Below are 15706 nucleotides of genomic sequence, written 5' to 3'. Positions count from 1 at the left end.
TATGATTCATGGGTACAACTCGTTCTAAAATTGGTTCAGTATTGAGGGAGGCGGATGCAAAATGAGCTAAAACGGTAACGGGGGCAAATGCGTCCCGTATAAGTTTGCGCATTAAAAGTGCTTTTTTTCGCCACTGACCGGTTCAGATCGCCAGTGCTGTCTCTGTAGATAGCATATTGTAGCGGCCCTGGGGCAGTGGTGAGTGTGAATGAGTGGAGTCAGCTGTCAGTCATTTGTCTCAATGCTTTTGATATTTTATTTTATATTTTAAGTGTCTTGTTGCTGCTAAACAAACAAACAAACAAACCTACTTTGCCTTTCTCTCACATTTTATGTAAAAATTTGGAGGAGATTTGGCTTTTATTTAAAAAGCCATTGAATTGTAAACAATTTGAAAAATCAGAGTGGAAGTCATATTTCAAAACTCCCATTTGCAGCCCAACCAGTGGGTGCTTTAATGGTTTAATTATTTCTTATTACTTTAATTACGGTGGCACATAATCAGTGGCTCATTTGTGTTTCCTTCCCAGTTGTCTTTTTACTTTCAATTACAGAAAACATTTTGTGAGCTGTCATCATCACAACAGGATCTCGTTTGTAACATGTGGTGATTAGTGTCTTCTTGCAGCACCAAAAAAAAACAAGGTTTGGACGCATGGAGACAGAAAATCCGCCTGAAAATCAGTTTAAACAAATCGGGGCATTTCGGGTGGAGAAACATGCAAGCAGAAAATAGTGATCCTCGTTCATTCGATAGTTTCATCCAGAACTGAGTTTGCTTTAAGAAAACTGAGCTTAATTGGACCCATGACAGGTGGCCACATTTCCTTTAAATACAATCGCTGAAAGCAGAGCAGGAGAATATGCAAATGATCAATTAGCTGTGCGATGGCAGCTGGATGCTCACACTGATCATATGGTGAGCTGGGCTTTCCTAATCCATACACCTGCAGCTAACACACCTAACATGACTGTGAGATTCAGGCACAGATGAGAGGAAATGATTGGAAATGAAAGAAAAATCTCAAATGAATAAGGAGGAATATTTTAGTTAGATGAGAGATCAGCATCTTAAAAATCATCTGCAGGTCAGCACAAATACAGAAGATGATATAAAGAATAGAAGGAAACATAAATGAATGAATGAAATATGAACAAATGTGACAAACAGTCAGGTCTGCGAATGCCTCTGTAATCCACCAAAGTCAGATAAATCCCACGAATCATTTCCTCCCTCTGGGGGCGGCAGTTACCATTTTGAGCGGGGCCAGGATCAGGATGACATAGCGGACCTCGCAGCAGTTCTCCCCCCAGTTCTGCGGCCTCTCCAGGCGGGAGATGCACACGTGACGCCTCTGGAGATGCTTCACATTGCAGCTGGAGCAGAGAGGGAGAAGGAGGAGGTTTTATAAATGTCAACGGCTCACCTCACCGGCAGTGCCCCTCATTTCCATAGATTAACCTCGCTCTCTGCAGCAACAGGTACAGACACTATTCAAATGTGCTGCGTTCACTCCAGCACACACCCACGTTTGTGAATGTATGTGCACATAAAGGAATATAATGACGAGGCACTCACACACAGATTCATTTTAAAAAACATGAGACCACATTCACATGATGAAGCCATCAGATTAAATCCATGGATCTTAAAATTCAGTGAAAGAGTTCCTTTATGGGATAAGAAAATTCTCAAGAAATAAACAAGAAATTAAACTGAACACTTTTGTAAAATTACACACAGATCTTATCTGATGCTGCTGTGGGCACAATGAAAACATTGTCTCTGCTCTCTTGATTATTTTTTTGCACATTAATCCATGGATTGTTTAGTCAACAAAATGGCAAACATATCATTTAGAAAACTGCCCTAAATCTTTTCCCAGAGCTCAGTGTGATGTTTTCAGAATGCTTCTTTTGTCTGAGTAGCAGTCTTAAAGAACAAAACATAAAACGTCTTATATAAACTGATGAAGAAAAACAGTGGCTGACGAGAGGAAACACTGCAGTAACCCAAAACAGCAGCTGCTTCAGAAACAATACCAGTTAAAAAAACAAAACCACATAAAGTCCAAAACAAATACAACAAAGGAAATATGCTGCAAATAAAAAAGCATGCTGAAAAAACAAAACAAAAAACAAAACAAAACCTGTCAACAGCAAACACAGAAATGATCCAAAGTCAAAAACACACAAAACCCAAAAAACAAATGCAACAGAGAAACACTGCAGATCCAGTCAACACATCAGAGTTTCTCCAGGACTGTAGGGGGCGCACTAAGCAGGTAACTAACTGAGGCCACGGTGTCACATTACACGTGAAATGGAGTTTGCACTTTTCCAAAGGTTCAATAGATGGCGCACTATCACAGAATATAGGAATGATTTATTTCACCAAGGTGTCTGCAGTCTAAAATATTTCTAGAAGATATAGGTGAAAATTAAAATTCTGCGATTACCGAAAAAGATCCTTAATAAAAGTTGTTAAGAAAAAAAAAATTATACAAAACATTCTATTGTATATTGGCCACCTTTCATTTGAGTGTACCCAAAAAGTTCTGCCAACTTCAGTACACCCAAAATGGCTAAAAACAGTGCACCATCCCTTTATTCACAGCGCCCTCTGTTGTAACCCTCCAACATCGCAGACATGTGTCAAACCCCATCACTCCCACAGGGTCAGACAGCGTATCCCAGACTTCTCTGAATAGTCTTGACTGAGGCAGAGTGTGTAAAAGAACACACAGCTTTGTATCTCGCCTCTTTACTTTACTTCCTGTCTTGGACTTTGACTCAAGCTGTTCCTGTCAGTGCTCCCCCTACAGGCCAGGAGGAACTTCAGCTGTGTTGACTGGATCTGGAGCGTTTCTCTGTTGCATTTTGTTTTTGGGATTTGTGTCTTTCTGACTTTGCATCGTTTCTGTATTTGCAGCCTGTTTGCCGTTCATGTGTTTGTTTTGGCTTTCTGTCGCACGTTTTTTATGTGCAGCATGTTTCTGTGGTTGAATTTGTTTCTGAAGCTGCAGCATGTTTCTCCTGATGGAAATGTTTGTTTGCCTTTGTTGGCTGATGTATAAAAGAGTCACAGGCAGATAGTTCTCACATTAGAGAAGCTACGACAAATGTTTTTCTAGTACTTTGACTTGATGAAGAAATACAATCAGTTGATCCATTTCTTAGCAACCTGTTCTCATTCTGAAGTCAGCCAATATGGCCGCTTGGTCAGTAACGAAAAACAGACATCCTTTCACAGTGGTATGGTACGCCGCCAGGAGGCGTCAGTTTGAAACACCGCCAGGTTACAACCTAATTTAAGGAGTTGGAACAGCCCTATAGGGCGGGCAGGAAGGGCAGTCCAAATAACAGTGGACTTTCACCCAGGAGCCTGCTGTTCACTTCCTGTTTGAATGTTGAGCCAAACTATTAAGTTTTTTTCTAAACCTAACCATGTGATTTTGTTGCGCAGGGAAATAAACATAAATACGAGGTGTTTTACTGACGCAAGTGTATTTTGAAAAGGACTGTATGAATCTAACGAGCAGAAACTATAAATTTCCTGTTAAAACATAAGTGTATTTTGAAAAGACACAACTGTAACAGGCGTAAATTAACATGGCGTCCAAGAGCGTCCATTACAGACACACCCAGGATACCTGGCACATCATACGCAGAAAAGTCCACTGACCAAGCGGTGATATGTGACGAGATGAGGCTGAGAACATGTTGTTTAATATGATCAACTACTTAAACACTTGACTCATTGTTTAAACCCTAAAGCTCACACGCACACACACACACACACACACACACTGCAGCTTACAGGATGCAGAGCCAGGACTGCTGGTACTGGATCCCGGTGGCGGTCGCTGTCACTCCCTGGATCGTCTCTGATAGCAGGTGGACTGTAGGAGAAAGGTCAGAGGTCAAACACAAGTTAGCTGAGATCGACCTCACGTCCAGTCTGATCCTCTCACACACACACACAGAGCTGAACTCCTTCTAACACCAGCGTCGCCACGTCAGCTCTCCTCACATGTTTGTGTACATGTTTATCACCACACAATGTTTACAGCTCAAATATTGATGCATTTAAAATAAACCCTGGCTCTGATTTCTTTATGGAGCCTAATGGTGTCAGCCAAACGCCTAAAATGTTCAACTGAAGTCTGGAGCCTTATCTGCTGTGCCAAGCCTCTCAATGTGATGTCTACATCACAAGTGTCTAACAAGCTCGCCTTCTGCTTTGGACGCTAATGCCAGTCTGCTCTGTGTGCAAACACCACAGCACCACAAACTAATGACGGCGTCCACCCAAACCCCACAAAACACCGACGCTTGTGTTCACAGATTATAAAAAAAAAAACACATTTCATTATGCTTCCATGTTTACACACTGCAAATCATTAAAAATGGGAAACTGGGGACTCGGCTGAATCCAGCTCGCTGCTTCCTAATAAGAGGAATCTCCCCTCCGACGTCTCACGCTGAGAGAGATGAATAATAGTGTTTTGGGGGATGTTCTTCAGCAGCCCATCGACTATCCCAAACCCCTCGACAAGATTCAGCATGCTTTAGCTGGCAATGTTCTCTTCCACTCATCAGCTCTGAGCAAATTACAGGGTGGAAATGTTTTGTACCGTAAGCAGTGGGGACGATCATTTCCATATCACTCTGATTTTCCCTGCCAGTGGTTTCTCCCTGTCTGTCTGTCCGTCTTTGTCTTTCTCTCCATCACTCTGCCTTTCTCTCTGTCTCTCTCTCTCTGCCATGCCGGCTCGTCAATAAAGTATCCTCCATTCATGCCAGAAAATGATGGGCGTCACCATGACAACAGTATCACAGTGCTCAAGGAAGTGAGGGAGGCAGGAAGGGAGAATCAGAGAGAAGGGGGGGAACAGACGAGAGAGAAATAAGAGATAGAGAGAGGGGGAAAGGATGAAAACAAGCCTGTAAAGGAAGAGGATGACAAAGAGGAAGAAGAGCTGGCACGTGTGGAGGAGGAGAGTGAGAGCGGTGGGAGGAAAAGAAGAGAGGAATAAAAGAAAGGAGAGAAGGAGGAGGAGACGTGTGGAGAGGGAGAATGAAACTGAGAGAGAGAGGAAAAATGCAAGCATGAGAAACAGGGGCAAAGAAAGACCAGGGGAATAGAGGAAGAAAGAATCATACAAATAACAAAGAACGTGACAAACAGGAAGGAAAATGAGAGCGAGACGAGATGAAAAGACGAGCGAAAGGGAGACAGAGGGAGGGAAGGGACGGAGAAGTAAAGGAGATGGACTGGGATTCAATTCAATTAATAGCAGTAAGCCTGACAGCCATGTAATAATCAAAAACCATCCAATTTCTCATTGACGTCAGGGAGGACAGGAGGGGAGCGACGGAAGAGACAGAGAGATGCAAACAGAAGAAAAGAAAGATTAAAGATAAAGAGAGGAGGGGAAAAGGAGACATGAAAGACAGACAGAGGGAAGCAGAAGGTGTGCGGGGGCATCTGTGGCCCTCCATACCAACAGACCAGATCGGCCAGTGTCAGACCATCTGAGAGAAGCTAACGGCTAATGCTGCTAGCCCTCACAACACAAACACTCCAATATTGTTTTGTGACAAATGTCTTTTCTCTGTGAGACAGTTGGAGAGTGGAGAGGAGTTCAGCAGCCGAGCAGAGCCTGAATACCGTCAGCGCTCAGGGCTGAATATTTCTCTCACTAAACGTGGGAAGCTTCTACAACATGACATTTGTAATTGTCAGGTCTCTGGAGTTGTGATTCATGCGAGCAGCACTTTCTGACTAATATGTTTTAAAGTCTTCACTTTTTATGGCTGCGTCTGTTCGGCTACACAGGGTATTCTTCTGTGCATTTTCTACTGCTGACCCGAATGCTTCCTTTCGATTGTTGCCATGGTGATCGATGTCCAAATCAGAAGGCTCTGTTTTTCTAAACCAGCGCCCCCAAGTACCCTCAGCTATCAGGCTCCTTTTTTCTGCTCCAGGCACGCTACTGCAAGAGTTTACATTACATACACTGCTACATGTATCTACGTGCTAACCTCAGGGAAACATTACATACACTGCTACATGTATCTACGTGCTAACCTCAGGGAAACATTACATACACTGCTACATGTATCTACGTGCTAACCTCAGGGAAACATTACATACACTGCTACATGTATCTACGTGCTAACCCCAGGGAAACATTACATACACTGCTACATGTATCTACGTGCTAACCTCAGGGAAACATTACATACACTGCTACATGTATCTACGTGCTAACCCCAGGGAAACATTACATACACTGCTACATGTATCTACGTGCTAACCTCAGGGAAACATTACATACACTGCTACATGTATCTACGTGCTAACCACAGGGAAACATTACATACACTGCTACATGTATCTACGTGCTAACCTCAGGGAAACATTACATACACTGCTACATGTATCTACGTGCTAACCTCAGGGAAACATTACATACACTGCTACATGTAGCTACGTGCTAACCTCAGGGAAACATTACATACATTGTTACATGTAGCTATGTGCTAACCTCAGGGAAACATTACATACATTGTTACATGTAGCTACGTGCTAACCTCAGGAAAACATTACATACACTGCTACATGTAGCTATGTGCTAACCTCAGGGAAACATTACATACACTGCTACATGTATCTACGTGCTAACCTCAAGGAAACATTACATACACTGCTACATGTATCTACGTGCTAACCTCAGGGAAACATTACATACACTGCTACATGTATCTACGTGCTAACCCCAGGGAAACATTACATACACTGCTACATGTATCTACGTGCTAACCTCAGGGAAACATTACATACACTGCTACATGTATCTACGTGCTAACCCCAGGGAAACATTACATACACTGCTACATGTATCTACGTGCTAACCCCAGGGAAACATTACATACACTGCTACATGTATCTACGTGCTAACCCCAGGGAAACATTACATACACTGCTCCATGTATCTGTGCTAACCTCAGGAAACATTACATACACTGCTACATGTATCTACGTGCTAACCTCAGGGAAACATTACATACACTGCTACATGTATCTACGTGCTAACCTCAGGGAAACATTACATACACTGCTACATGTATCTACGTGCTAACCTCAGGGAAACATTACATACACTGCTACATGTAGCTACGTGCTAACCTCAGGGAAACATTACATACATTGTTACATGTAGCTATGTGCTAACCTCAGGGAAACATTACATACATTGTTACATGTAGCTGCTAACCTCAGGAAAACATTACATACACTGCTACATGTAGCTATGTGCTAACCTCAGGGAAACATTACATACACTGCTACATGTATCTACGTGCTAACCTCAAGGAAACATTACATACACTGCTACATGTAGCTATGTGCTAACCTCAGGGAAACATTACATAAACTGCTACATGTAGCTACGTGCTAACCTCAGGGAAACATTACATACACTGCTACATGTATCTACGTGCTAACCTCAGGGAAACATTACATACACTGCTACATGTATCTACGTGCTAACCTCAGGGAAACATTACATACACTGCTACATGTAGCTATGTGCTAACCTCAGGGAAACATTACATACACTGCTACATGTATCTACGTGCTAACCTCAGGGAAACATTACATACACTGCTACATGTATCTACGTGCTAACCTCAGGGAAACATTACATACATTGCTACATGAAGCTACGTGCTAACCTCAGGGAAACATTAGATACATTGCTACATGTAGCTACGTGCTAACCTCAAGGAAACATTACATACACTGCTACATGTATCTACGTGCTAACCTCAAGGAAACATTACATACACTGCTACATGTAGCTACGTGCTAACCTCAGGGAAACATTACATACACTGCAACATGTATCTACGTGCTAACCTCAGGGAAACATTAGATACATTGCTACATGTAGCTACGTGCTAACCTCAAGGAAACATTACATACATTGCTACATGAAGCTACGTGCTAACCTCAGGGAAACATAATATACACTGCTACATGTAGCTACGTGCTAACCTCAGGGAAACATAACATACACTGCCACATGTAGCTACGTGCTAACCTCGGGGAAACATAATATACACTGCTACATGTAGCTACGTGCTAACCTCAGGGAAACATTACATACACTGCTACATGTAACTATGTGCTAACCTCAGGGAAACATAACATACACTGCTACATGTAACTATGTGCTAACCTCAGGGAAACATAACATACACTGCTACATGTAGCTACGTGCTAACCTCGGGAAAACATTACATACACTGCTACATGTAGCTATGTGCTAACCTCAGGGAAACATTACATAAACTGCTACATGTAGCTACGTGCTAACCTCAGGGAAACATTACATACACTGCTACATGTATCTACGTGCTAACCTCAGGGAAACATTACATACACTGCTACATGTATCTACGTGCTAACCCCAGGGAAACATTACATACATTGCTACATGTAGCTACGTGCTAACCTCAAGGAAACATTACATACACTGCTACATGTATCTACGTGCTAACCTCAGGGAAACATTACATACACTGCTACATGTATCTACGTGCTAACCTCAGGGAAACATTACATACACTGCTACATGTATCTACGTGCTAACCTCAGGGAAACATTACATACACTGCAACATGTATCTACGTGCTAACCTCAGGGAAACATTACATACATTGCTACATGAAGCTACGTGCTAACCTCAGGGAAACATTAGATACATTGCTACATGTAGCTACGTGCTAACCTCAGGGAAACATTACATACACTGCTACATGTAACTATGTGCTAACCTCAGGGAAACATAACATACACTGCTACATGTAACTATGTGCTAACCTCAGGGAAACATAACATACACTGCTACATGTAGCTACGTGCTAACCTCGGGAAAACATAATATACACTGCTACATGTAGCTACGTGCTAACCTCAGGGAAACATTACATACACTGCTACATGTAACTATGTGCTAACCTCAGGGAAACATAACATACACTGCTACATGTAACTATGTGCTAACCTCAGGAAACATAACATACACTGCTACATGTAGCTTGCTAACCTCAGGGAAAACATTACATACACTGCTACATGTAGCTATGTGCTAACCTCAGGAAACATAACATACACTGCTACATGTAACTGTGCTAACCTCAGGAAACATAACATACACTGCTACATGTAGCTACGTGCTAACCTCGGGAAAACATTACATACACTGCTACATGTAGCTATGTGCTAACCTCAGGGAAACATTACATAAACTGCTACATGTAGCTACGTGCTAACCTCAGGGAAACATTACATACACTGCTACATGTAACTATGTGCTAACCTCGGGGAAACATAACATACACTGCCACATGTAGCTACGTGCTAACCTCGGGAAAACATAATATACACTGCTACATGTAGCTACGTGCTAACCTCAAGGAAACATTACATACACTGCTACATGTAACTATGTGCTAACCTCAGGGAAACATAACATACACTGCTACATGTAGCTATGTGCTAACCTCAGGGAAACATAACATACACTGCTACATGTAGCTATGTGCTAACCTCAGGAAAACATTACATACACTGCTACATGTATCTACGTGCTAACCTCAGGGAAACATTACATACACTGCTACATGTAGCTATGTGCTAACCTCAGGAAAACATTACATACACTGCTACATGTATCTACGTGCTAACCTCAAAGTAACATGAAATCTTGGCTGCCGATGTTGTTAATTTTTCCCAGAGTTTGGATCAGATCCCTGCTGGAACATGTCTGGTTGTGTTTAGAAGCTTTAATTGATGATTTTTCACATTAGAAAGTGCAGCTATACTCAGTTACAGTCTTTTCCCACATGTAGTTATATGCTAACGTTAGGGAAACATATAAACTTGGCTGCTGATGTTGTTGAGTTTTCCTTGAATTTGGATCCTGTAGAAGCTTTTATTGGTGATTTTTCAAGATTGAAAGTGCAGCTATACTTAGTTACAGTCTTTCCCCCACTGCAGGTACACTGCTAATATACATGTAGCTACATGCTAATGTCAGGGAAACATGCAGCTTAGACTGGGTTGCTGATATTAATTTCTCCCTGAGTTCGGATCATATTCCTGTTGGAACATGTCCGGTTGTGTTTAGTTTAGTTTTTATTGGCGATTTTTCACAGTAGCAAGTGCAGCTATACTCATTCTGCATTCATTCCCCAGCTGCAAGTACACTGCTACATGTAGCTATATGCTAACGTCAGTGAATTATGCAGCCTAATCTTGGTCGCAGATGTTGTTTTGCTAAGTTTGGATCAGAGTCCTGCAGGAACATGTCCCGTCGTCTTTATAAGCTTTTACTGGTGATTTCTCACAGTAGAAAATTCTGCTTTTCTCTGATACAGTCATTCTCCTGCTGCAGTGACGCTGCAGAGATGCCAAGATGCAGAAATTCTGGAAATGCTGATCAGTCACAACAGATTGAGCTTTTTCCTGAGGTCTAGTAAATGCCCATATGTGCCTGAAAATGATCATAACCGGTCCCCTTTAATACTCATAACACATATTATTATGTCAGCCTGCATGGTTTTACATCTCTCTGATATAATGAAGCATCTCTGTAGTCGAGGCAGAGCAGGAGCTGTGGAGTTGCACTTGCATTAACTGATTGGCATCAGCTTGGCCACCAGCTGACGAACATCCAGCCTGACACTTCTCACTTTAAAGGAGCGGTCGGATCAGATTTCTCCTGCTAACAGCTCCACAACGCTGTAAAATATACGGCCTGTAATCAAACCCTGTGCTGCCATAAATCTCTGTCGCTGTCCTCATACTCACTGTAGACAGGCAGAGTGCCCTCGTCTTGGCTGCTTATTTTATTTTGTGGCCATTTATTATAAAAAAATATCTGCTTGAAATAATAATTTGTGTCTCATTGTTTTTCCCACAAAATAATATTGAAAATGTATGAATTTGCGAATATTGTTTATTTCAATAGTTTAACAACTGGACACAAGATGTCTCCATCTGTGTGTGTGTGCACTGGAGGTTTTTAAGTATCAAACTTCTGTTGCGTTCTGGACAAAGACTGGCAACGATCACATTGCTACACATTGCTCGTATGTAGACGTCATCAGCTGAGATTTAAGCTGAGCTCAGAGAAACTTTCCCTCTTCAGCAGATTTATGCAAAGTCTTATTCTCAAACTCGACATCAGTCTGCACGGTGAAGGTCAAACATCAAGGTGAACTCACAATAAGCAAAACACACATTTAAATATGAATATAAACAACGAGTATTTCCTGAATGAGGTCAATCCCTCCGCCTCTCACAAACTGGCTGGTCATCGCAGAGCTTTGATTCTGCACGCCAAAGTGAATTACTCTGCCAACATCACCCCAACCTCCTCTGTACACGGACACAAACATGTGTGGGACACTGAACACACTGTGTGTTGCATCATCATCAGCTGAGGTGAACAAACCTGATTTGGGTGTCGGGGGGGAGGAAGGTGTGTGGGTGAGGGTGCAGATGTGATCAAGTGGGAGACTAATTAAGACATGCACATTTGATACTTGTCAGTTATGTGAAGATTTCTGCACGGTTTCGTCAGCTTTTGGTATGCAAACACCGCTGTTTCCATACACAGAGAGGAGGGGAGAAATCACAGATGCTCACACGCAGCATATCAAATGTGACAAACTTCAATGGAAAGTGATGAAAAAATATGAGGAAGGCAGGTCTGGATGGCTGGATTGGCCCTTTGATCTCTCTGGATTCTTGGTGAATTCTTTAACTGCATTATTCAGACGGTTTCGGTCGGAGGGGAAAAACAGATTGCAATTTCTGTAAATCACACGAGGATAATCCGCTCTGTCACAAATAAGAGAGAGACGAATCAATAAGCACGCTAAACCAGTCAAAACACAGCCATGTTAATGTTCCTTCTGGCTGACGAGCCGGGCGAACGTCAGCAGCAGAAAATCCACTGAGATGTTTGGACAAAAAAAACGCACACAGATTCACGGCGTCTTTGTGTGTGTGTGAAAGGGCCATGAGTCCTTACATTATACTCAGAGGTGACCTCAATAAAGCCGTCTGATCTTATGCTGCCTTAAAGATTAACTGTGGGCTCAACCATCGGTAGGCCTGCCAGCGCACACACACACACACACACACACACACACACACACACCGCAGACAAAGAGGAATGATTGGTTTCCTTCAAAGCGTGGATGGTGGAGGGCACTTTGAAGGAGGTGATTAAAACACAGGAAGGATCCATACAGCAGCGGCAGATGAAACACTTACAGTATATTAAGTATCCATCACAGCCAATCACCATGCAGCACGTATGATGTCACATGGTGGCGATGAGAGGGCCACTAGGACTGGGTCAGTGGTCAAACCTTGTTATCTAGAGAGGCTGTCACTTCTCATCTCTGACTCGGTTAAATAAAAACAAATGACATTAATGGTAAATAAACCAGCGCCCTGCGTGGACATGAGATCAGAGTCAAGCAGCGCTCACATGACGAGCTGAAGTCCAATTATATAACCAGTGTGGAAATATTAAAGCTACAAAACATGCCAAGAATGGATCTGATCTGCTGAATGATTTTAACCCTTTGAACTCAAAGTATTCACACAGACAGACTCATCAGCAGATAAAATGTCGGCTTGTATGTTTCTGCAAACCACTGATACGTTATTACGTGCAGGATATACTTATGTTTCTTTAGGTTTCAACAGCAGTGTGATTAAGCTGTGGTTTAGGTACAAAACACACTTGGTAATGGTTCGAGAAATCCTGTTTCATGGCAATATCCTGGCAGGAAACGCAGAGATGTCTTGATAAAAATAAAGTTCTTTTAGTTGCACTAAGTGGATGGAAACAGTGATCTCTGGGTAAAAATTCATGACACTTTCCAGACTGGAAACGCAGCAGTCTCAGTTAAAAACATCCTCTTTCCATGGACCTATCTTGATACAACATATAGACCTAGCTTTGAAATGGAAACACAAAGTTGTCTTAATAAAGTCATCCACTTGTTGTGGTACTATACCGATGGATATGCAGCGATGTCTGTAAAACAACAAACGTGGTACTTTCCAGGCTGGAAACATAGCACTATGTCCATAAGAAAACAGCAGCTTTAGTAGCACTAAATGGTTGGAAATGCAGTGATGTCTCTGCAAGAAACTTCCACTTTTGGCAGCACAATCCCGGCAAAAAATGCACTGATGTCCCAATAAAAAACAACCACTCGTTCCGGCATTAACCCAACGGAAATACAGCGACATCTCTGTTACAGACTGCTGCTTTTTGTGGCACTATCCTGGCAAAAAATCCAGTGAAGTCTCAATAAAAAACATTAACTTTTTGTGGCAATAAAGGGAAATGGAAACACAATGCTGTCTTCATAAAACTCATCCACTCTTCGTGGTATTTTAGGGATGGAAACGTAGCAATGGCACAGATCAGGCTGGAAATTTATTTATTTATTTATTCAAAAGGGACCAGGTACAGCTGAAAACATAAATGTTCCCATCTGATGCACCGTATCAAATTAAAACTTACAGCTACTTTGCATCTGCAGTCCCTCAGCGGGTCAGGACACAAACAGATGAAGCGATTTGTCATTGAAAAACAGCCACTTTTTGTGGCACTATTCAGTCTGGAAACGCAGCCATGTCTGGGTAAAAAACAATCGCTTTTCGTGGCACTATCTTTGTAGGAAACGAAGCGATGGGTTGCTAAAAACCAAAGGTTTAGAAAGCTGCTGGGAAAACACAGATGACTCTCTAAAACTCAACCAGTCTTGTTGGTCGGTCTCTAACAGTGGTCTGCAGGTCGGCAGGCGTATGGCTTTAGTGTCTCACGCCATCCAACACCTCTCCACCTTCAGATGATAAAGTCGACTCACACACTGCGTCACTTTACAAACACTGATACATATGAAGAGTTTAAATGTAAACACAAATTTGTGGTTTGCAGAAACACACGATGCCAACAGTTCCTCCTGAGGCCTGGGCTGACTCACGATCAGCAGTTTTCTTCTTTTTTACAAAAAGAGCTGATAACATTATCGGACAGTGAGTCGGCTGGACGGAGAGGGCGTTGATTTGAGGGGCAGCTGAAGAGGCATCGATATCTGTGACACGGGAGGGATTGCTGGTGTCTGTAATCATTTGATGACTCAATGGATCGACCCAGTCCCGAGCGTGGAGAGGAACACAAACGGCATACTGATGGTGACGGGTACAGAAGCAAACCACTGATTGCAGCCTCATGGCGGCTGATGCTGACATTTTCATCCAATTAGCACAGCTTACCGTCGTCAAAGAAAACGAAACTTTGAGACTTGTCTGCGTGCGGAGAGGGAGGAAGAAAAAACCAAGAGGAGAAACCAGAGAGTCAGTTCAGTCACCTTTTCTGATCAACAGGCGAGCAGCTTAGATTCTCAATGACGTTCACACACACACACACACACACACACTCTGCACACACACACACAGAGACACACACTCTGTGGTTAACAGGCACGCACATAAATATCTCTGCTGAACAGAAGCTTCATTTCCTGCCCTCCTTTACCTCATGCATATTAAATATCATTTTCCAGAGAAAATCCCTCAATGTCTCGTCTTTGTTGGGCGCGCAGAGATCTTATCTTGATTACCGTCTACAGGCTATTACCAAAAATTGGATTTTATCACTTATGTGTTCAGCAAGTGCAAAGAAAACCCAAAGACGTCAATGAAGAGATCAAGATGAGAAAAAAAGACATGTATGGACACTGTTTTTCATGTGGTAAAGAGCCGGAATTAATACTTTCAATTTAGTATTCAGATCATTCCCACAGAACGTTACAGAGATTTTCAGAGTGAGACGTCTCGCCGCCGGCCTGGAAGAGATATATTATTATAACAGAGAGGCAGAGTCGGCTCAGTCACAAACACACAGCACCTTTCCTGTTACACAGAATATTTACAGTAGCTCCTGTGAGGAGAGAAACGTATCTGCACAAAGTCTGTCTCTGATTTCACAGATTCATTTCTGGATTCATTAAACAGGTTGTATCAGACGTCAAAGGCACAAAAGTCATGACCCTCAGACTGTAGAGAGGGTCATGTAAATGACTGCAGGTAAATGTTTTCTTAAAGGTCCAGTGTGGAGGATTTATGGCGGAACATTTTCTTCACCTAAACTCTTCTAAAAGGGAAATCCTTGTTGCAGGCTTTGAACACACGTGTGGCCAAGTTTCGCCAGCTCTTAAAGCTCAACATGTTCCTTCTGTGAAGAACCTTCGGGGTTGTTCTTCATAACAACCTCAATCTTGAGTCTTTTCCATTTAAGAAACATCACTAGTATATTTTTTCTTAATTTTACTGATCTTCAAAGAGTCACTCATGCTTTTATCACTTCTCATCTGGATTATTGTAATGTTAACACCGAAACATGATCACACGACTTCAGGGTGTCCAAAACCCTGAGGTGATGGCGGCAGAGGTCCTAATTCGTGATATCAAAGTAAGCGCTGTAGACGGTGGTCTAAACAGCCATTAAATACATCCCATCATGTGGACAAAGAATTCTTTACACTATATATTGTTACATATTACTGATCCATTCTGCCATTATTGAAATTTCTTCAT

At 42.3% G+C, this 15706-nt stretch overlaps 1 protein-coding gene across 3 annotated transcripts in view; it reads right to left on the bottom strand.

Annotated features, from left to right (window-relative positions):
- slc4a11 (solute carrier family 4 member 11) overlaps positions 1-15706 on the bottom strand; it is a 181590-nt gene that overhangs the window by 47029 nt on the left and 118855 nt on the right. For 2 of the 3 annotated variants that reach the window (XM_049596095.1, XM_049596096.1), the window contains exons 6-8: positions 14384-14416; positions 3821-3902; positions 1254-1377 (exon numbers count right to left, since the gene is read on the bottom strand). In XM_049596095.1, the coding sequence (XP_049452052.1) occupies positions 1254-1377; positions 3821-3902; positions 14384-14416 (239 nt within the window). The remainder of the gene's footprint in view (positions 1-1253; positions 1378-3820; positions 3903-14383; positions 14417-15706) is intronic. The other variant, XM_049596097.1, reaches the window with a different exon arrangement.

The sequence above is a fragment of the Epinephelus fuscoguttatus genome, linkage group LG14 (genome assembly GCF_011397635.1).
Source record: "Epinephelus fuscoguttatus linkage group LG14, E.fuscoguttatus.final_Chr_v1".
Lineage (NCBI taxonomy): Eukaryota > Metazoa > Chordata > Actinopteri > Perciformes > Serranidae > Epinephelus > Epinephelus fuscoguttatus.
This window is presented reverse-complemented; position numbering and strand designations above follow the sequence as displayed.